At 46.1% G+C, this 22,444-nt stretch overlaps 1 protein-coding gene across 1 annotated transcript in view; it reads right to left on the reverse strand.

Moving 5' to 3' along the window:
• MYO16 (myosin XVI) overlaps positions 1-22,444 on the reverse strand; it is a 478,842-nt gene that overhangs the window by 95,310 nt on the left and 361,088 nt on the right. The window contains exon 28 of the mRNA XM_055426698.2: positions 743-845. Within this exon, the coding sequence (XP_055282673.2) occupies positions 743-845 (103 nt within the window). The remainder of the gene's footprint in view (positions 1-742; positions 846-22,444) is intronic.

Below are 22,444 nucleotides of genomic sequence, written 5' to 3' on the forward strand. Positions count from 1 at the left end.
ATGTTTTATAGCTAGAAACTTGCAGGAATTCCTGGTGTCAAGGATCCCGATTCCCATCATTGCTCAGTTCTGTTTCTCAGTTCTTTTACATTTCACATTCCGCTTCCTAGCACTAGTCATGAAGGCCTTTCGAGTTGCTTCAGGGATTAAACAAAATCCAGACTGTGCCTTGGGGTTTCTGAAGAGCACGTCCCTGCTCTCTGTCTCCTGCTCCTTCCTCCTCTGGAAGCATGGCTGCCACGCCAGGGAACCCTGGGCTCTGTCAAGCACCCCTGTTTTGGTTCCTCTGACTTCTCCCCTTTGAGACACTCCCCTTTTAGCAGAAGGCTCTGCTGCCTATGTTGGGGTCTGAGATGCAGGCAAACTCGATCCTGAACTCTTTCCTGAGTCATAAACATTGGCTCTGGGCTTCCTTGCTCCTATGTTTGCTGATGAAGCTGGTGAATCAGGGCTGCTGTGTGTTCAGGGACTACGCTTAGCATCTTTCTTTGCCAAACACATCTCAGCACTTTGGTTTTGCTGGTGAGTCTCAGGCAGCGGCAACCCACTCCAATATTCTTGCCTGGAGAATCCCATGGACAGAGGAGCCTGATGGGCTACAGTCCATGGGGTCGGACGCAACTGAAGTGACTGAGCGCGCGCGTGTGCGCGCGCTCACACACACACACACACACTTGGGCGGCTCCCGCGCTCACCTACTGGCAACCTTGACCTGCTCTGGTGGAGCTTGGGGGTCACCCACCTGCCACCCTGGTAAAGGGCAGTGCTGCAGGGCCAGCCGGCACCTCTCCTCGGCGGGCAGTGTCCTCTCATTGCCAGGGAGGGTCTCGGCCAAGGGCCTGTACCTGAAAAAAGCAGCGGGGACAGGAAAGCCATGAGTGAACTGGTCAAGCAAATGACTTTTTTTTGGCAGCACTGCCTTTGTCACGGGTTTGGAAAATCTTCCCCCTTTCTTACTCTGTCCTCTGAGCCCTCACACCTCCGTGCATCGTGAATTTCACCCTGGATCACTGGGAAAGGCCCTTGTCCTTTACATGAATGTGATTTTAAAAGGAACCAGCAAACTTCTCAGTCCTCTAATGTACCTTTAATACTACCAGGAGAGATGTAAACCACTTATCAAAAGGGCGTTCAAAGAGAAAGAATATGAATTTGTTAGTTCTCATTTAAATTTTTAGAATACTCTTAAAATACACCATTTAAGATATTCCAGCATTCTTTTTTTAAAATTTTTATTTAATAAATGGTACAAAGCACAATGCCAAAAACATTAACAGTTAAAAATTTCACCAAATGAAAAAATACTATAGAATACACGGTTGTAAAAAGCTACATTAAGTTATTTTACAGCTGCCCAGGCTGCAAAAAGAAACAAAACCCAATGCCATACCTAAGTCATCCCTCTCTCAAAGTAATGCCATTTATGCTATAAACCATGAGCACCCCATCAAAAGACAGGAACTGCTTTTGTTAATTCATATATATATATATGACTGTATCACTTTGCTATACACCTGAAACAAACACAACACTGTAAATGAAATATAGTACAATATAAAATAAAAATAAGTAACAGACCTTGGGGGCTTTACACAGAGTTAGAGTTCCTCTCAGAGGGATAACAGCACCACAGCCGCACTGGATCCTCATGAAGGAGGCACACGAATGACTGGTTACAAGTTACAGGAATGAGAGCTGCTCACTCCCCAGAAACTACAGCTCACAGAAACCCAACAAAGGCACGAGACACAGTCCGTTCACTTATGAATGTGTGAACCTCAGAAAGTCCACGTTATTCCTACAACACGCTGAAAGTGCCTCAGAATTCACACAATACTAATCTTCTTTTGGTTCTGGTTAAATTATATATACCAGTTTATAACAAATGGTAAAATCTGTAACTCTGTTCAAAGTTTTAAAAGATTACTTAAGAACAGTTTCTTGTATTTCTATGCCACCTTTATAGTTCTGGTTTCTCATTTCTTAATTAGTAAATTCAGTGTGCAGGTTCTATCCCAGGCTAATTTATACACTTCCAGAAGGAACGGGGGAGCCCCCAATCACGTCAGCTTCGTTTCACTTATGATAATGTACATGTTTCAATCCATTCTCCCAAATCATCCCACCCTCGCCCTCTCCCACAGAGTCCAAAAGACTGCTCCACACATCCGAGTCTCTGCTGTTGTCTCGTATACAGGGTTATCGTTATCCTCTTGCTATATTCCATATATATGTGTTAACATACTGTATTGGTGTTTTTCTTCCTGGCTTACTTCACTCTGTATAATAGGCTCCAGTTTCATCCACCTCATTAGAACTGATTCAGATAAGATATTCCAGCATTCTTTATCAATGTGTGACAGTGAATCCAGATGTAGTTAGAATCTATAATAAAGGAAGACCAAAGCACCCAGAAGTCTTATTTAAGTGAGAGGTAGGGAAGCACCCCCACAGAGTAGAGACTGAGTGCTTTAAATCTTCTAGAAGGACCCTTTATTCCTGGAAAATTCTTCCAAATAATTAAATTTCACTCTTGGCTGAAATTCATGGCTATATAAAGTTTTCCTCTGGGTTTCTAAAATTAAAAAAAAAACTGTCTTTTAAGATTATATGACCCATTTAAAAAAAAAAAAAGGATGCAAAATTTTCATTTGCACTTACGGCATTTAACCTGACATGCAAGCAACACAGCATTAGGAGAGGGGGGAGGGGCGGGGAGGAAGACGAGGGGGGATGAGAAGAGAAACACAGGGGCTGTGTCTGGTGTGTTTATAATCCTCACATTGGGCCACCCTGGGAACTTACTGCCGATCGTTAAATCACCACAATTCTCTGTTAGTTTCTGTGGAACATGTTAGCTTTCCATCTAAAGTTTGTTGCAGTAAATCTGGGATCTTCTAAGAGGTGCTCTGCTTCCCAAGGGAAGCAGTGAATCCCCTGCACGCTTGGCTGCCCACCTCCCTCCACCCTCCCCACCCGAGCACTGACAGGGCTGGACGTGTCCCACTGGCGGTCACGTGGGCATGCTCGGTCACCCAGTCGCGTCTGATGCTTCGCAACCCCGTGGACTGTAGCCCGCCAGGCTCCTCTGTGGATTTTCCAGGCAAGGATACTGGAGTGGGTGGCCGTGCCCTCCTCCAGGGGATCTTCTTGCCCCAGGGGTTGAACCCATGTCTCTCAAGTCTCCTGCACTGGCACATGGATTCTTTACCCCTAGAGCCACCTGGGAAGCCCCACTGGCAGCCACACTACTTCTTCATTTCTGCAAGTACAGAAGAGAAACTAGGTGTCCATTGTGTGGGGTTGGGGGTTGGGGGCAGTGCAGCAGGAACTATGGATCTGGGGCACAGCATAAACCCTGAGAAAATACACTGGTGTGACCTTTTCAACAGCAGACTTTTGTTTCCTCTCTAAAATCCTTTTAGCGCTGTCCCCCACAACTCACCATTTTATCTGCCCCGGATCGAGCATCGTCATCGCCCTGCTAGCCATGAGTCAGGCAAAATAAATATGGCAGCATCAGCAACATAGCTTCCCGCTCAAACCTAGATTTTTGCTCATGTATTAACTCAGGGTACAGAAGGGAGTAAAAATAGCAGCAGAGACTGAACATGCATTTGGAGTGCCAGAGGCAAGGCTCTGAAAGCTCGCTCATCGTTTTGATCACACCGAATGATCTAAGACGATCTGCAGATGATATCCAGTGATTATTTTTCCTTTTTTTTTTTTTTGATAAGAGGGAAGAATATGCTTTCCTACCCAGCAGGCACTGGACTTGGTATCTGCTGTATTTTTTTTTTAAGCTGGTCTTATTGTGGTTGCTGCAGAAGCGAAGAGGGCCTTTCCAGGCTGGCACAGAGCAGAGGAAGCAGGGATAGTAGAGGCTGTGTGTGGGGGCTTGGGAAGCAGGAGGAAACCGCAGAGGGCAGTGGAGGGACCACCTGAAGGTGATGGACATTCCTCAGAGATGCTGGCACATGACCTGAGGGCATCAGCAGACAACACGGGATTATGCGTTACCACGTTCGACGGGTTCAAAGGTGACAACTGACAGAATTGTATAATGTTTCTGAATAGGAAAGAAACTGGACTGGGGACCTAAACCCAGACTCAGGTTTCAGCTTTGCAGCAAATCTGCTGTGAGGTCCTCGGCAAGACGCCGAGCAGGAATCTCAGTACGGTACCTGCGTGCTCCTCAGGATGTGACACAAATTCTACGTTGTGCGATGAAGGTGAATTTAATTTTTATCTGTCCTCGATGTGAGTGATCTTCCCCAGGGCAGTGGGTCGTCTCTGCACATCGCGTGGTGTCTACAGAACTGTCTATGTGCGGAGAAAGGAACTAGTGGGTTGGCCAGAAAGTTCTTTGAGGTTTTCCCGTGAGGTGGTATGGAAAAATCCAAAGGAGCTTTGTGAGCAAGCTGATCCTGACCAAGGTTGGGAGGCCAAGAAGCTGGGCTGGAGGAGTGGAGGACAGGGACGAACGTTTCTCGAGCACCAAACAAGTGCCAGGAATTTTCACCTGCTGCTTCCCACGCTCCTTGAAGGCGCAGCACGTCTGGATGACTACCCTCTTTCAACAGTGAGAAGCTGATGGTCACGGAAAGGAAATCCTTTGCCCAAGTTGACATGGATGATGTTGAATTGTGTTCCCCCCACACCCTCCACTGCCCCGAATAGATAGATGGCTCAGTGGACAAAGAGTCTACCTGCAATGCAGGAGACACACTGGAGAAGGAAATGGCAACCCACTCCAGCATTCTCGCCTGGAGAATCCCGTGGACAGAGGAGCCTGGCGGGCTGGGCGCAAAGAGTCAGAGAGCACTGATGACTAAGCAGAGCACAGTGGATGCATGGATGTGACCTGATTCGGAAACAGGCTTGAAGGATGCAACGCAGTTAGGATGACGTCAGCAGGGAGGGCCCGAATCCCACGGGAGGGAGAAATGCTGTGTGAACACAGAGCCACAGGGAGGACACCACTTGGCGAGGGAGGCGGGAGTGGGATGATGCAGCTGAAAGGACTGGGGGGCCACCCCCAAAGCTAGAGAGAGGCAAGGAAGGGTCTCAGAGGGCCGGGGCCCCGCTGGCATCCCCAGAACTGTGAGAGAATCTGTTTCTGTGGTTCAAAGCACCCCCAAGAGACCTGACACAGACGTGAAAGGGGCTGAGCCCGGACTGCACTGGGGCGGGCTGACTCCAGAGGCGGTGTCTCCACCAGCGTCGGTCGTTCAAGGCACAAAGGAAGCCTCCCCAGCCCCAGACGGCTCCAGAGTAAAAGGGATGAGATTGGGCAAAAACGTCTGAAACGGCCAAACCCATGGGGGCCACCAGCGGGCGGGACTCGCAGAGATGGGACTCCTTGGTTCTCTGACCTCTGGGTGACTGAGCCTTCCTCTGGCAGTAAACGAAGCTCCTAATGAAATACAGACTCATTCAAACACTCAGGAAAATCAGCGCATTTCCACCACTTAACCGGTTACACAATGAAATGAAATCACTCATATTATCTCTTTATTCTTTTATAACTGTCTCATTCTGCAACTCTGCTAATTATCACGGATAATGGAACTGACATAATTCAAGTATCTGAATACAGTATTAACAAGTCAGAACAAAAGTCTTAACACGCGGTGCCTTTCTCTTCTCGTTTTATATAGTTCTTTTGACACTTAAAGTGGTATAATTCTGACATTTCAACCGAAAAGACAAGAGCGTCATCTTAGACAGGGTGAGGTGCTCTATTTTAATGTAATTAAAAACATCTTGTCTCTGGAATCTGAGTGTCACCTCTAGATGGAGTCACGGGTCCACCCCTGCACTGAAGCTTGGCCTCCCGGAGACATCTGTCCCAGACCGAACAGTAATGACCACTGCAGAACCGCACACGGTCCTGAGCACAGGGGGTGGGGGGTATGGAGGAGGGGCTTCTCCTCTCTTGTTCCCACACATCCCTGGCCTCTGTGGTCCAGGAGATGGTCGCCTCCATCCACCCAGGCTGACACCTTCCCTGGGCCCCAGAGAGACCAGCCAACCGTAAGAAGTCAATGCTCACTCTTCCAGCTGACCCCCTCCTGTCTCAGCCCCATCTGGGATGAGAGATGTGACTGGTATCTAGTTCCATGTCCAGAATTGCGTCCTCTCTTTCATTCATCCGGGCTCACTCAAGCAACCAACCAAAACTGACTCAGCACAAAACAGATCCTGGGAACGCAGCAGAAAATGAACAGACAAGTGGGTCAGTCGCTCAGTCGTGTGTGACTCTTTGCCACCGCATGGGCTGTAGCCCGCCAGGCTCCTCTGTCCATAGAATTCTCCAGGCAAGAATACCGGAGGAGTGGGTTGCCATTTCCTTCTCCAGGGGAATCTTCCCAACCCAGGGATCAAACCGGGGTCTCCTGCATTGCAGGTGGACTTTACCATCTGAGAGCACACAATAGATTCCAGCAACACAGCAGGAAGCAAAACGGACAAAAGCCCTTCTGTTCCACGATGGAGACAGAGAATAGAAATGTAAAAGAGGAAGGAGGCCAGATCCAAGAGGGACGGAGAAAAATGAAGCAGGGGAGGTTTCAGGGTGAGCAGATTCCTGCTCATCAGGAAAGGGCAGGACCCTCTCGGGTGAACAGGATCCAAACTGGGGGTCTGCGGTCCGGCAGCCTGGGGCGGGTCGTGTGCGCATGCTCAGAGAACAAAGCGGGCGGGGCGGCTGGAGCAGCGCAGACGGGAGGGCAGATGCAGGAGATGGACCCAGAGGTAACCACAGGGGAGGGACGAGGACCCCCACGGGTGACGTGCAGGGCTTCATCTGGGACCGGAGAGTCCTAGGGAGCAAGGCTTTGGGCAGATGAGCCACATCAGTGGACACTTGAATCATCAGAGCTGCGAGGCAGAGAGCAGGCAGAGGGGATGAGTAGGGGGCTGGGGAGAGCCTCCCAGGATGTGGCTCATCCAAATGGTGGGAAGTGACAAACTCGGTCCATATGTGAGGCAGATCCAATAGGCTCTGACACGCACTGATGTGGGTGGGAAGGAAAGAGAGGATGACCCCAAGTATCTTGACCGAGGAGACTGAGGATGAAGTTGACATTGGCTGAGCTGGAGAAGTCTGGGAAGATAACTTATTTTCCTGGGCGAACTCTCCATAAGCAGAAGGCAACAGTCGTGCAACTCAGGAGACCCAGAAGGGGAGTGGAGGCCAAACTCCCAAAGGAAGTGTGGGCCAGATGTCACCAACTCCCCCGAGCCAGACTTGGCGCCTCCCTGGTTGTCCATGCCGCAGCTGGGGTCAGCTTCTTTTCTGTCCCGACCTTCTGCCTGACTGGACAGGACAGCACTGACCATGCAGGAAACTGGGTCTGTTTCCTTTATGATGCGAAATACTCGGGGCTCTCTTGGGGTTGAAAGCTAAAACTGTGTTAGACGCTCCATCTGTCTCACGTCTCTTGTGAAATGTGTCTATGATGACTTTCAACTTCCCGTTCCTGCTGGTCTACAAGCTAAAATCACAGCAAGTTCTAGCACAGTTCAGTCCGTCGGTTCAGTCGCTCAGTCGTATCTGACCCTTTGCGACCCCCTGGACGGCAGCACACCAAGCTTCCCTGTCCATCACCAACACCCGGAGCTTAAACTCACGGCCTATCACAGTTACTGAAAAATTTTACGGCGCCCATGCTCATCACTAAGTGCTCTTTCTACATCAAGGATTCATGAAAACTCTCCTCGGTGTACTCACAGAATCCAGAAGATGATGGAATAGTAGCAAATGTGACCGCCACTTACAAAAGTATACGTGAAAGAACCGCATCACTGATCCTTTCCTTCTGGGGTCTCTATACTCTAAGGGGGATAGGTTGAACTTGCAGTAACAGAGAAGAAGCTAACAATTAAGAAATGCAAAGCAGAATCTGAGGAAAGTGATGAAATGAATATTCCTCTTTTCAAGTGCGTTGTTCCTTCTAGTTTCAAGAACAATTTTGAAATTCTGTCCCTCACGCTCCTAGAAACAATAAAAGAGCTCATTCAGTAACTGCAGGCATCTGGTCAAACATTGTAATGACTCTCAGTTGACTCCCATGACATTGTAGAATCACTGCCTTAGAAAAATACAAACGATACATATTAAGCTAATGCTTAAAAAAAAACTTAGATGCAATCTCCTGAAATCGTTTGTTGAATGTTCATTTCCTCCCTTCTTTCTCAAAGAAAATTTTTTCATGAAAGTTTCAACCTCAAAACCACTTAAAATTTAATTCTATTCAGCAAATATTCTCTGAGCGCCTATTACAAGCCGCATACTCTGCCAAGGGACACACTGGTCACCGGGTGAAGTCGCTCAGTCATGCCCGACTCTGTGTATCCCCAGGGACTGCAGCCCGCCAGGCTCCTCTGTCCCTGGGATTTTCCAGGCAAGAATACTGGAGTGGGTTGCCATTTCCTTCTCCAGGGGATCTTCCCAACTCAGGGATCGAACCCGGGTCTGCAGCATTACAGGTGGATTCTTTACTAGGGAAGCCCAAGATGTGTTCTAATTACTGCATGTGCTGAAAGACAAGACATGCCTTTTTCTGGCTAAAATAATATCTCTGGAAAGATGTGATATTCTTATTTCAGGACCTGATGATGGCATTTCTCTTATTAGGGACTTATTTTAATTATTTCATTGAGAACAATGAAAGGATGTTTGAGGATTCCTGATCAACTCATTCTCCCAGAGAAAGGCCTGGATAATCCACAGGAAGGGGAAGATGTTGGAGGGAGCTCTCCCTCAGGGGAAAGACGGAAGAAGACATCAGGCGAAGGTTTTGTTTCTCAGACGCAAGGAAGAATGGCCAGACCTTACAGGCAGCGCAGGTAGAAATCTACAGATTCTACATACTCCCCCTGCTTATTTTTGTGTATTTCTGCTTTTCTCCAGGTTAACTTGTCCATTAATTTTTAGCTCCAGAACGATGAGGATGCAGTTTCTTCTCTAACCATTCATTCCCTTGATATTTTTCATATAGGGCCCTGTGTGGTTTCTCTACCTGGCGTCCAGCGCAAACGTAGCTGTCTGGCTGGGGGAAAACAGGATGCATTTCGCCCCTTCTACACATGTGCCTGGATTGTCATTTTGCTCCTTGTATTCTGCTCTCACAGTAAACACAGTGCAGGTGCGGAAGGGTGATTTTCTAGCTATTTGGGGCTAATTTCCAGCATTCAGGAGGCTGAGTGGTGGGTTGAGGGTAACAGCTGCCTAGCAACGGGGCTGACATACATCATGAAAATAGTGAGATGTATGAAGATGAAGGAGCACAAGTGGGCTTGAGAGAGAAATAAAATCTATCTCAGCGTGGAGGCTGCGGGGAGGACGAGGAGGAGAGATGAGACACACACAGAGAGGATTCGCACAAGTGCTTTCGAACTGAAGAGGATCGCTTGTTCTTCCTTTTAGAGAAAAGGATAGGAAAGCAAACAGAGGAAGTTGTCAAAAAGAATCCTCCAGTTCACACAAAAATCTGTGTTCAGTGTTGCCTGTCCCTTTTTCTCTTGTTCTGTAACACCTAAGGTTTAGAAGTCCCCTCCCCGGGATGTAGGTTGGTCTGAGCTTTATCCCCCCAAGGGGTCGCCTGTGGGTTGGGTGGGCCCTGCCTTTTGCCATCCTGCAGTCCCACCGTGGCCCCTGCTCACCCTGCAGAACAAAGCCTGAGACGGTTATCGGGTCACGTGGAGCCTTTGCCACGTGCCCCGGCCCCCCTTCTATCAGCTCCCACGACCTTCTGCATTGAGCCTATCGAACCACTTCCGCTCCCCTCATTTCTCTGCCTCTGCTGTGCCTGGTGACTGGACCTCCTCAGCCTGAAAGTTGCCAGTGGGCTCCCCTCCCTCCCCTCCTCGCCTCCACTCAGCTTGAGAAGATAAAGGTAACCATCGTACAGGTGAATGGATAAGTGGGGAGTATCAGCAACAGGAAATGGCAACAGCCAGACTCCATACTACTGCCTTCTACACCGAACCTTCCAAATCAAGGCTGTTTTCTCCTTCTGTCTCCTTTTCCCCTCTCATTACACTGGGGGTACTGCTCTTGTGGCTATTAATCTAATAATGTTATTAGGCAATTATCTTAATGTCATCATATGCATATTTACTAGGCATTGATCTGTTACAATTCTCAAACACAGCATTCAAAATTCAAACTCAGGGCCTGGCTTGTGCGTCATGGCTGGTGAAGATTCAGACACACGAGAAAAGAGATAACACGGAGGAGGGAGAGGGCTTCTGGGCCCGACCCACTGGGCCAGCTGAGAGCCTGGGCAAAGCCCTCCTCCCCTTCCCCTTTTGGTGTGAGTTCTACCAAATGTGTGCCGTGTTCCTTGGCTGTGATCACTAAGGTGTCCACTGGCTGCAGCCTCTGAGCAGCCAGCAGGGTGAAGGCGGCGGGTACCACGGACCACGACGGAGGAAGCAAGTCCACTGCCACTCTAGCCACTTCCTTGGAAGCGTCTCCCCCTTCATCCTGTGGCCACGCAGCCTGCCCGGAGATTCTGCCTCAGTCCTGCGGCGTCCATTCATGCACGACATGTAATTAAGCCAGAGGTTCTCATCCCAGCCAATATGGGAGCCGAATAATACAAAAAAAGAATGAGAAACTCTACCTCGGCTCCTGGGACTAAGCCAGTATACCAATCTGCAGATAAAAAATGAATCCAGAGCACCTGCCTAGAATTTACATGACAAAGCTCTCAAGTTCTCTGACTTCACGCCGGCCCCACCATCTCATCTGAACTGTACAACAGAACGATATGCTGGTTTTGTAGTAAGAGGATGGAAGTGAAATGCTCGGAAGTGTCCTGGTGTGAAATACACACAGGGTTCCGTTTCCTGAACAGTCTGCACCTCAGGGCATCTTTCTCTTGGTCAGGTTTGTATTTGGGTCCAAAACAGCCTGAGCTTATCTTTACATAGAGAATACCCACCCGTGCACACACCACACGGCAGGGTCATTTACTGTGGGGACATTCAAAGCTGGGATCTGTGATGGAGCGGAAATAACCGTTGTGGCCAAGGACCCCCACCCTGTCGTTTTCCGATCTCGTCACACGTGGCCAGGAGGGTGCTGAGCACTGTCGGTAGATGGGGAGGCTGCTGGGCTCCATCCTGCCCCCTCATCTACGCTCTGCAGAATGTACTGGCTGAGCCATAGCCTGTATTTATCAGGTACTGGAACAGCTTGTCTCCCTAAACTGAAAAGAACAGCTGTTCATTTGCTGTTTAAGCCAAAATGAGAGTCCTCTCTAAGCTTTGTGGCTTAAGTAAAATTACCTCGTCCCTAAATCAATTTACTCTCTAATCAAACATCCACTGGGGTCAGTCTGACCTCTTATGCTTGAGTAGGAACAGGAAACTGAGGCAGGTTGGTTTACTTGTTGGAGATATTTATTTGTTGCTTTAGTTGTTGTTTCTCTGAACAGTAGAGCGTTTCTCTCCCTACTAAAGAGAGAAGACACTTCTCCTTGAAAATGGCTGAAGCATTTTATGGAGATTGGTGGCGAATGCCAGTTATTTTATGGTTTCAATATGTTTATGTCGAGTTCATATACTGAACTGAGTTACTTACAACCATAGAAACCTGCTGCTCTGAATATCATTGTTATTACAATTGGTTAGCAGATCATGAAGAGGAATGAACTTACTCTTATGTCTGAAGGAGCAGCCTGGAGCTGAAACAAGCTCTCACGATTCCCACAGCGATGAAACTCTCTTCTGAATGTCTACTGTAGAAAGTGTGTGACGAGAGCTGAAAGAAGACTTGGGGTTTGGTATTTGAACCCAATTATGTTTGCTAACTTTGGAAAATATTAATTATATAAAAAATGCTTTATTGAAGTGTGTGCATATTTAATGCATTCACTGGGTGAGTTTGGAAATAACTGTACCTCTATGAAATGACTGCAGCTATGAAATTAAAAGCTCCTTGGAAGAAAAGTTTCGACAAACCTAGACACTGTATTCAAAAGCAAAGACATTTTTTGCCAACTAAGGTCCATATAGTAAAACTATGTTTTTTTCCAGCGCTCATGTATGGAAGTGAGAGTTGGACCATAAAGAAGGCTGAGTGCCTAAGAACTGATGCTTTTGAACTGTGGTGTTGGAGAAGACTTTTGAGAGTCCCTTGGACTGCAAGGAGATCCAACCAGTCCATCCTGAAGGAGATCAACTCTGAATACTCACTGGAAGGACTGATGCTGAAGGTGAAGCTCCAGTACTTTGACCACATGCTGCAAAGAGCCGACTCGTTGGAAAAGACCCTGATGCTGGGAAAGACAGCACAGGAGGAGAAGCGGGTAGCAGAGGACGAGAGGGTTGGATGGCATCACCGACTCAATGGACATGAGTTTGAGCAAACTCTGGGAGCTGATGAAGGACAAGGGAAGCCTGACCTGCTGCTGTCCATGGGGTCTCAAAGAGTGGGACGCGACCTAGTGACTGGACAACAGCTGTGAAACCGTCACCACTGTGAATGCCATAAACACAACTACCACCTCCAAAAGTTTCCTTCTGACTTCTAAAATTGCGTCTATTTACTCACCTGTGCTATGAACACTTACGTAAGATTTACTCCCTTGGCACGTTTTTGAGATCACAAGACAGCAACGATAACTATAGGTGCAATGCTGCACATGGGCATCCGGGACTTACAAGTCTTGCAGAGTGAACACTTCGTCCCCCTTGACCGTCACCTCCCTGTTCTCCCTCCCTCCACACTGTGGCAGCTGCCACCCCACTCCCTGTTTCTATGATGTTTGACTATTCAGAGCCACATATAAGTGAGATCACACAGTATCTGTCTTTCTGGGTCTGGTTTATTTCACTCAGCGTCATGTCCCCTAGGTTCATCTATGTCGTCACCAAAGCACTTCACCAAGCAGAACTTTCTTTATTTTTACGGCTTACATACGACGCAATATGCACATTGTATGTAAGTACCGTCCAAAAAGTATTAATGTTAAAAGACATCGTATAATCAGACTGAGCGACTGAACAACGGGTTCTTAACTTGTCCAAAGAGGAAACAGATGGACAACAGCCGCATGGAGAGATGGCCAACATCCCTAAACACCAGGGGAGAGCAAACCAAAACTGCAATGAGGTATCACCTCACAGTGGCCAGAGTGGCTGTTGCCAACAAGTCTGCAAATAACAAATGTCGGTGAGCACGTGGAGAAAAGGGAGCCCCATACACTGTTGGTGGGAATATACTGATTGGTGTGGCCCGTATGGAAAACTGTACGGGAGTTTCTCAGAAAACTACCAGATGACTCAGCAATTCCGCTCTTGGGTATATATCCAAAAAGCACAAAACCAAAAATTTGAAAAGATACAACACTATTTAAAGTTGCAGAAGGCATGGAAGCAACCTAAGTGTCCATGAACAGATGCATGCAGAAAGAAGATGTGGTACATATATACAATGTAATATTATTTAGTCATGAAAAAGCATGAAGCTTTGCCATTTGCAGTAGCACGGATGGACTTGGAGGGCACTATGCTGAGTAAAATACGTCAGATGGAGAAAGAGAAATGCTGTGTGACACTGCTTATGCACGGAATCTAAAAATTACAACAGACTAGTGACTCTAACATAAAAGAGGCAAATTCATAGACGCAGAGAACAAAGTTTTACCAGTGTGGGGAGGGGCAATGGAGGGGTGAGGGGAGCAGAGGTACAAACTACTGGGCGAAAGACAGACTCAAGGAGACACTGGTGTATTGTGCACCACGGGGAATACAGCAGACATTTTGTAGTAACTAAATGGAAGGTAGCCTTCAAAACTTATGTGAAAAGAAAGAAGAGAAACTAAAAAAAAAGACAAAATTGACATTTGCATTGTGGTGAGTCATGGAAAATTAGCAAGTAGTAAATTCTAATGTTAGTTAACTGAGTTGTCATCTTGAGCCAAGAAATGCAAGGAATGTAATTTTTAAGAACATAGGATCAAAAGGTAATTTAACGTCTAATTTCTTCCCTCTTCAATGGCGAAGCTAAAGTTGCTCAGCTGTGTCCGACTCCTGGTGACCCCAAAGACTGAATTCTCCAGGCCAGAATACTGGAGTGGGTATCCTTTCCCTTCTCCAGGGCATCTATCCATCCCAGGGATCGAACCCAGGTCCCCCGCATTGCAGGCAGACTCTTTACCAGCTGAGCCACCAGGGAAGCCCAAGAATACTGGACTAGGTAGCCTAACCCTTCTCCAGGGGATGTTCCTGACTCAGGAATCGAACTGGGGTCTCCCACATTGCAGGCAGATTCTTTACCAGCTGAGCTACCAGGGAAGCCTCCTCTTCAATGTGACACTTTAAATACAGATATATGCCACTCTTGAAGGCTATAACAGGGATGCTTTGATAGTTAAGAGTAACTAGCACTTTTGATGGGGCTTCCCTGGTGGCTCAGAGGTTAAAGCGTCTGCCTCCAATGCGGGAGACCCGGGTTCGATCCCTGGGTCGGGAAGATCCCCTGGAGATGGAAATGGTAACCCACTCCAGTATTCTTGCCTGGAGAATCCCATGGACGGAGAAGCCTGGTAGGCTACAGTTCACGGGGTCGCAAAGAGTCGGACACGACTGAGTGACTGAACGGAACGGAGCACTTTTGATTTAGAACCCAGCACACCCACAGCTTGAGGGAAATAAGATGTGCATGTACCTGTCATATTAAATCTTGATTACTTATTATTACTATTTGAAAATATTGACTGAATAAATCCAAATGGTTTAAGATGCATGATGCTTGAGACTTCTTCAACATTTAAGTGTGTCTTGAATTAAGACGTGTTTTGATGTCATGATGGCAGAGGGGATGGCCCTGGAATCTGGTGGTGGTTCCCAGGGATTCTGCTAACCACCCTATAGTGTGTGGGTCAGCACACCATGACAAACAGTGATCTCACCCCAAAGCAAATATTCTAGGCTCAACCCTCCCTTTGTCGGTGGTGCTAGCAGTACAGAACCCGCCTGCCAATACAGGAGATGCGAGAGATGAGGGTTAGCTCCCTGGGTCCGGAAGACCGCCTGGAGAAGCAAATGGCAACCCACTCCAGTATTCTGGCCCAGGAAATCCCATGCACAGCACAGGCTGGTGGGCTGTAGTCCCTGGGGTCTCAAAGGCTCGGGCACGACTGAGCACAGGGACACACAGACACTTACTGCCTGTGCAAGGTGAACGGAGCCACAAGCAGCACGTCAACCAATGGTGCTGTGCGCCGATGACCCTCTCCTAATAACCAGGCTGCCAACCGGTGTGGCCCGTGGCTCGTCGTGTGCCAACTCCCGATGCAGCCTGAAGGGGAATGAAACCACATCATCACACGGCTTTAAACATTTAATGCTTAAATGGCAACCCACTCCAGTGTTCTTGCCTGGAGAATCCCAGGGAGGGGGGAGCCTGGTGGGCTGCCGTCTATGGGGTCACACAAAGTCGGACATGACTGAAGTGACTTAGCAGCAGCAGCTACAGGGTAGCTAAGGGTACCCAAGGTACAGGGTAGCCGAGGTTTTGTGCCTAAAACACACAGTTCTTCCTTCCTCTGGGCTCTCATTCTGTCTGATATACTCAGGCTTCTGCAACGAGAATATTCTCCTGGGACGCCTTCGGATGCTCTTGAACGCCTCCCTTGATTCGAATCCGATCCTTAGGTCTCGCTTCAAGTCTGGGGTTTCCTCCATGACCTCGTGCCAGGAGCTCATTCGTCACCATCACCCAGGAGTCCTCCCGGAATTCTGTCCGGTGGGGTCACGGGCTTCCCTTCTAGGTTCCGACAACAACCGTGGTACCATCGCAACCCGGGAGGCACATCAGACTTGGGGTAAGACAGACGCGTCTTTGTGTCCTTACCACGAAGCACAGCCTCAGGTCGAGTGAAGGAGCTCAATACTATTCTGACGAATAACTGTTACAGAGACGTCTTTGAGCGCCCAAGCGTGTAGGTCTTTAGAGAATTCTTGGGTAAGATTTAGGGCAAGAAATAAAATAACTTTCAGAGGGAGATAAAGGACAGGCATCATGTAATGCTGCACTTTGTTAGGTTGCATGTGTGATTGCTACTTAATATTAAATACTTCAATGAATGATACGTCCACAGTTTCATAAGAAGACTTTTTTTTAATGAAATGAATGAATGACGTGAAAATCTTGAGGAAATAATATATACAATATATACACAATATATTTATGTCTTTTTTATACACACACATATGTATACACACATTTCAAAGCCTGTGTTAAATAGCCTTTTTGTTTCTCAGAAACAGATCAGTTGTTTCTAGTATTACATACGTATTATATGTTTTACTGTATGTGTTATGTATATTAGTCAGCTCAGTTCAGTCACTCAGTGATGTCTCTTTGTGACCCCGTGGACGGCAGCACACCAGGCTTCCCTGTCCTTCACCACCTCCTGGATCTCACTCAAACCCATGTCCACTGAGTCGGTGAGGCCATCCAACCATCTCATCCTCTGTCGTCCCTTCTTCTCCTGCCTTCAGTCTTTCCCAACATCAGGGTCTTTTCCAGTGAGTCAGTTCTTTGCATGAAGTGGCCAAAGTATTTCAGCTTCAGCATCAGTCCTTCCAATGAATATTCAGGACTGATTTCCTTTAGGATGGACTGATTGGATCTCCTTGCAGTTTAAAAGACTCTCAAGAGTTTTCTCTAACACCATCGTTCAAAAGCATCAATTCTTCGGTGCTCAGCTTTATGGTCCAACTCTCACATCCATACATGACCACTGGAAAAACCATAGCTTTGACTAGACGGACCTTTGTTGGCAAAGTAATGTCTCTGCATTTTAACACGCTGTCTAGGTTGGTCATACTTTCCTTCCAAGGAGCACGCGTCTTTTAATTTCATGGCTGCAGTCACCATCTGCAGTGATTTTGGAGCCCAGAAAAAATAAAGTCAGCCACTGTTTCCTTATCTATTTGCCATGAAGTGATGGGACCGGATGCCATGATCTTAGTTTTCTGAATGTTGAATTTTAAGCCAGTTTTTTCACGCTCCTCTTTCACTTTCATCAAGCTCTTTAGTTCCTCTTCGCTTACTGCAATAAGGGTGTTGTTTCTGCCAATATCTGAGGTTATTGATATTTCTCCCAGCAATCTTGATTCCAGCTTGTGCTTCATCCAGCCCAGCATTTCACATGATGTACTGCATACAAGTTAAATAAGCAGGGTGACACTATACAGCCTAGACATACTCCTTTCCCAATTTGGAACCAGTCCATTGTTCCATGTCTTGTTCTAACTGTTGCTTCTTGACCTGTATACAGATTTCTCAGGAGGCAGGTAAGGTGGTCTGGGAATTTCCATCTCCTTAAGAATTTTCCAGTTTGTTGTGATCCACACAGTCAAAGACTTTGTTGCAGTCAATGAAGCAAAAGTAGACATTTTTCTGGAATTCTCTTGTTTTTTCTATGATCCAACAGATGCTGGCAATTTGATATCTGGTTCCTCTGCCTCTTCTAAATCCACCTTGAACATCTGGAATTTCTCGGTTCATGTACTGTTGAAGCCTAGCTTGGAGAATTTTGAACATTACTTTGCCAGTTTGTGAGATGAGTGCAATTTTGCAGTAGTTTGAAGATTCTTTGACATTGCCTTTCTTTGGGATTCCCTGACCACTGAAATGGAAGGCAACAGTACACAGTAAAGGCCAGATGTATTTGCTTAAACCTTAACTTTTTGAGCCTTATTCTTGACCTGATAAATGGCTATAGCAATATTTGTGTGCAGTGGTTGCAAAGATCTGTGAGATAACATATGAGAAATGTAAGTGAAAGGTACTTTTAAAAAAGCATATCTCCCTATCCTTGTTACTTATTAATTTTTGAAATGCCTTAAGGATCTTTTTATGTCTCAGAGTTTCCCTGGGTTAAATGGCTGGTAGATCATCCATTAGAGAATGAAAAATTTCCTGTGAACTCATAAAATTCTACTGTGGGCAAAGCAGGTGAAACTTTTCTCTTGAGTCTAAGGTTTTTTTTCTTTTTTTTTTTTTCATGGGATGGGGGGCAGAATGTTCATAAGTCTATTTAGGGCCCTGCATGCAAATATGCATTTCTGGCCATTTTGGTCATAGACGTTTCCAAGCCATGAATTGCCTAAGAAAAAAGTCATCAGCTTCCTGGACAATTTCTAACGTGCTTAATTTTAGCTTAATTAAAATCCCATGCACATTCAAACAAATATAGTATTCGCCTCCACTTCCTATCCAAACTCTTGTCTAGCATCATTTTATAAAATACCAGCTGCTCTATGCTAATTTTTATTCAGAGATACAAGTATGTTTAGGAAAAACTGGTATACATAATTTGAAGATCAAAAGAGAAAAGCGTACCATTATCCAGACTATCAAGAATTACCTTTAAAATACACAAGCCTTCAAATAATAGTGTTCATTTTAGGAAGTTTTCTGTTGAAAGAATAGATTACAGGTACTCATGAGCTAGCCCAGAGATAATTTAATAGAGGAACTTGCCATCTAGTAGGAAACCAATACAAAAAAAAATAAGTTTATAAATGTCTGCTTTCAGTCAAGATGGAGGAACAGGGGTCAGTTTGACTCTCCGCCTCAAACAATTTAAAATTGGACAACATATGTGAAACAGTGGACACTTGACAGGGAAGGGCAGTGACCCCTGAGGGACAGAGAACAGATGGTTGAGGGCCTGGGAGCTCCCCAGCTTACGGCCTGTCCTGGGAAGGGTGTCTGTGGTTAAAAGAGGAATCCCAAGCGACACCTGAGGCTCTCCCTGAGGGCAGGAGATGGCGCTGGAGGACGAGGGCTGCCAAGGCAACTGGAATTCACAATCTGAGAAGACAGAGCCACACCAGAGAAGACGCCAGAGGGCCTCAGAGCCGCCTCAAGTCTCGAGCAGCAGAGCAATCACCACATGCAAGGGACTAAACCATCCATGCCCTGAGAAAGAGCCACCCGCATGGAGGAGAGGAAACCACCCCCGCAACAAAGGAGGAAGGGTGTAGGGCTCTCCCCATCAGCCAGAGTGAAAAATTCCACAATTCACTGCGCACCAGGAAAAGAACTCAGCTGCTGTGCGTCAGCAGCATGAAACAATTAGGCCCAGACTACACACTGACTTGGTTCTAACAAACAAAGCAAGTAAGAGAAAACTCTAAACAACAAACTTTTCCAAGTGACTTAACTGCTTTTTAGACAAAAATACAAGAATATTTATTGAAATAAAAAATACCACCTGAAAAAGTCAAACTCATAACGTTTGATATCTAATGAAAAATAATTATCAGAGTGCTGTCACAGACCCTGTAGCTATTAAAAGTGTAGCGAGGGAATGTCACAAACAACCCTCTATACTAACAGAGAAAACTATTGATTTAAACAGTGCAACTCCTTAAAACTACGAATTACTGAAATCCAACCAAGATGAAGCAGGCAACATGAATGCCCCTAGAACTATTAGATGAATTGAATTCATACCTAAAATTCTCCCAAATAAGAAATCTCCATACCTAAATGGTATTTCTAGTAAACCCTACCAAATATTTAAAGAATGGGCTTCCTTGATAGCTCAGTGGTAAAGAATCTGCCTGCAACGCAGGAGACCCCAGTTCAAATCCTGAGTCAGGAGGATCCCCTGGAGAAGTGATGGGCTACCCACTCCAGTATTCTTGGGCTTCAAAGGTGGCTCAGCTGGTAAAGAATCCACCTGCAATGTGGAAGACCTGGGTTTGATCCCTGGGTCGGGAAGATCCCCTGGAGAAGGGAAAGGCTACCCACTCCAGTATTCTGGCCTGGAGAATCCCATGGACTGTATAGTCCATGGGGTCATAAACAGTTGGACATGACTGACCGACTTTCACTTCACTTCATTTAAAGAATAATTAACACCAGTTCTCTGCAACCTTTTTCATGATGTAGAAGATAGGATACAATCTTGGAGAAAATGCTTGCTAATTAAATGTTTAATCCATACGTGTCTTCAGAATCTATAAAGAACTCTAAAAATCAATGAGCACAGAACAAAATTAGGCAAGACATCCGAACAGAAAATTCATCAGAGAAGATGGATGGGTACCAAACATGCCCATGGGAAGGTGGTTGACACCGTTAGTCATCAGGGAAGTGCAAAGTAAACCCACAGTGAGATACTGGCTTATAGTCATCAGAATGTCACAAACGACGTGACTGATCACACCAAGAGTTGGAGAGGATGTGAGTAACTAGAAGTTTCATACCCTGCCGGTGGGCATACAAAATGGTATGACCATTTTGGAAAACAGTTTGGTATTTTTTAAAAAGTTAAACATATGCTACCCATATGCCTGAGTCATCCCACTCCTATATCTCTACCCCCATGTCCATCCCTAAAATGAAAACATGCATGCAAAGATTGGGACACAAGTGTTCATGGCAGCTCTACTTATAATAGCAATACTGGGAAAAACCAACAGGCGAGTGAACATTCAAAAGGCATACAACCCAGCTAAACACTGATGACACACCACTACATGGTGAAATGTCAACGTTATTATGGTAAGCCAAAGGAGTCAGATTAAAAAAAAAAAGAGCACACAATTGAGGATTCCATTTGTAAAATATCTTAGAAAATGAAACTAATTTACAATGAACAGAAGCATCAGTGCTTGTTTGGGGCTGAAGAGGCAGAGATGGGAAAGGAGGAGAGACTACAAAAGGGGCAGGAGGGCTCCTTTGGGACCCACTGGGCCCATTCACCATCTTGATTTGTGAGAGGGTTTCTGAGATGTGAAACGAAAGTGAAAGTGTTGGTCTCACTCAGGCGTGTCTGACTCTGCAACCCCATGGACTGTAGCCCAGCAGGCTCCTCTGTCCATGGGAATTTTCCAGGCAAGAATACTGGAGTGGGTAGCCATTCCCTTCTTGGGGGGATCTTCCCAACCCAGGGATTGAACCCAGGTTTCCTGCATTGTCATCAAATTCTTTACCATCTGACCTACCAGGGAAGCCCTCTGAGATGTAGGTTTATGTCAAAATTTGTCATTTTTTTAAACCGAAAAACAGGTGCTGTTTATTACATGCCAGTCATCATTTATTAAAACTATTAAATTTTTGAGAAATAAGTAAATTCACATTCATAAAAAGAATTCAGAGAAACAACAAAAAATCTGTTCTGGATGCTTACAATAGAAACCAACGTTCTCGCTTCTATTCTGATATTTAGTTTGTATGTTAAGTAAACACCAGAGAAATATCTCCTCTTGATGGAAAAAAAAGCAAGGAAAACAGATTCAACATTTGCTGTTTATCTGAAATTTAACTGCATATCCTGTATCTTATCTAGCAATCTTACCTCCTCCCCAGGGTCCCAGGACACCCATCCATAATTTTTTTTAAACCCAAAGAAAGCAAGCCTTCCTCAGTGATCAATGCAAAGAAATAGAGGAAAACAATAGAATGGGAAAGACTAGAAATATCTTCAAGAAAATTAGACATACCAAGGGAACATTTCATGCAAAGATGGGCTCTTTAAATAAAGGACAGAAATGGTATGGACCTAACAGAAGCAGAAGATATTAAGAAGTGGCAAGAATACACAGAAGAACTGTACAAAAAAGATCTTCACGACCCAGATAACCACGATGGTGTGATCACTCACCTAGAGCCAAACATCCTGGAATGTGAAGTCAAGTGGGCCTTAGGAAGCATCACTACGATCAAAGCTAGTGGAGGTGATAGAATTCCAGTGGAGCTATTTCAAATCCTAAAAGATGATGCTGTGAAAGCGCTGCACTCAATATGCCAGCAAAGCAGAGACATTACTTTGCCAACAAAGGTCCATCTAGTCAAAGCTATGCTTTTGCCAGTAGTAATGTATGAATGTGAGAGTTGGGCTATAAAGAAAGCTGAGCGCAGAAGAATTAATGCTTTTGAACTGTGGTATTGGAGAAGACTCTTGAGAGTCCCTTGGACTGCAAGGAGATCCAACCAGTCCATCCTAAAGGAGATCAATCCTGAATATTCATTGGAAGGACTGATGCTGAAGCTGAAACTCCGATACTTCGGGCCTCCTGATGAGAAGAACTGACTCATTGGAAAAGACCCCGATGCTGGGAAAGACTGAAGGTGGGAGGAGAAGGGGACGACAGAGGATGAGATGGTTGGATGGCATCACCAACTCGATGGACATGAGTTTGAGCAGGCTCCGGGAGTTGATAATGGACAGGGAAGCCTGGCGTGCTGCAGTCCACGGGGTCACAAAGAGTCGGACATGACTGAGTGACTGAACTGAACCGAACAACTGAAGTAGTAGCCACCAGTCCTGTATGAGGTCCTGTGTTAGGTGCTGGGGACACAATCTATGATAGGAAACTGGTGTATGTCACTAAGGATACATCTAGATGATGTTGCAAGGAGATATTATGGTAGAGTGGGAAGACCAAACTGCTTTAT

Source organism: Moschus berezovskii, chromosome 13 (assembly GCF_049115385.1).
Source record: "Moschus berezovskii isolate FMDL1 chromosome 13, NW_MosBer_1.0, whole genome shotgun sequence".
NCBI lineage: Eukaryota > Metazoa > Chordata > Mammalia > Artiodactyla > Moschidae > Moschus > Moschus berezovskii.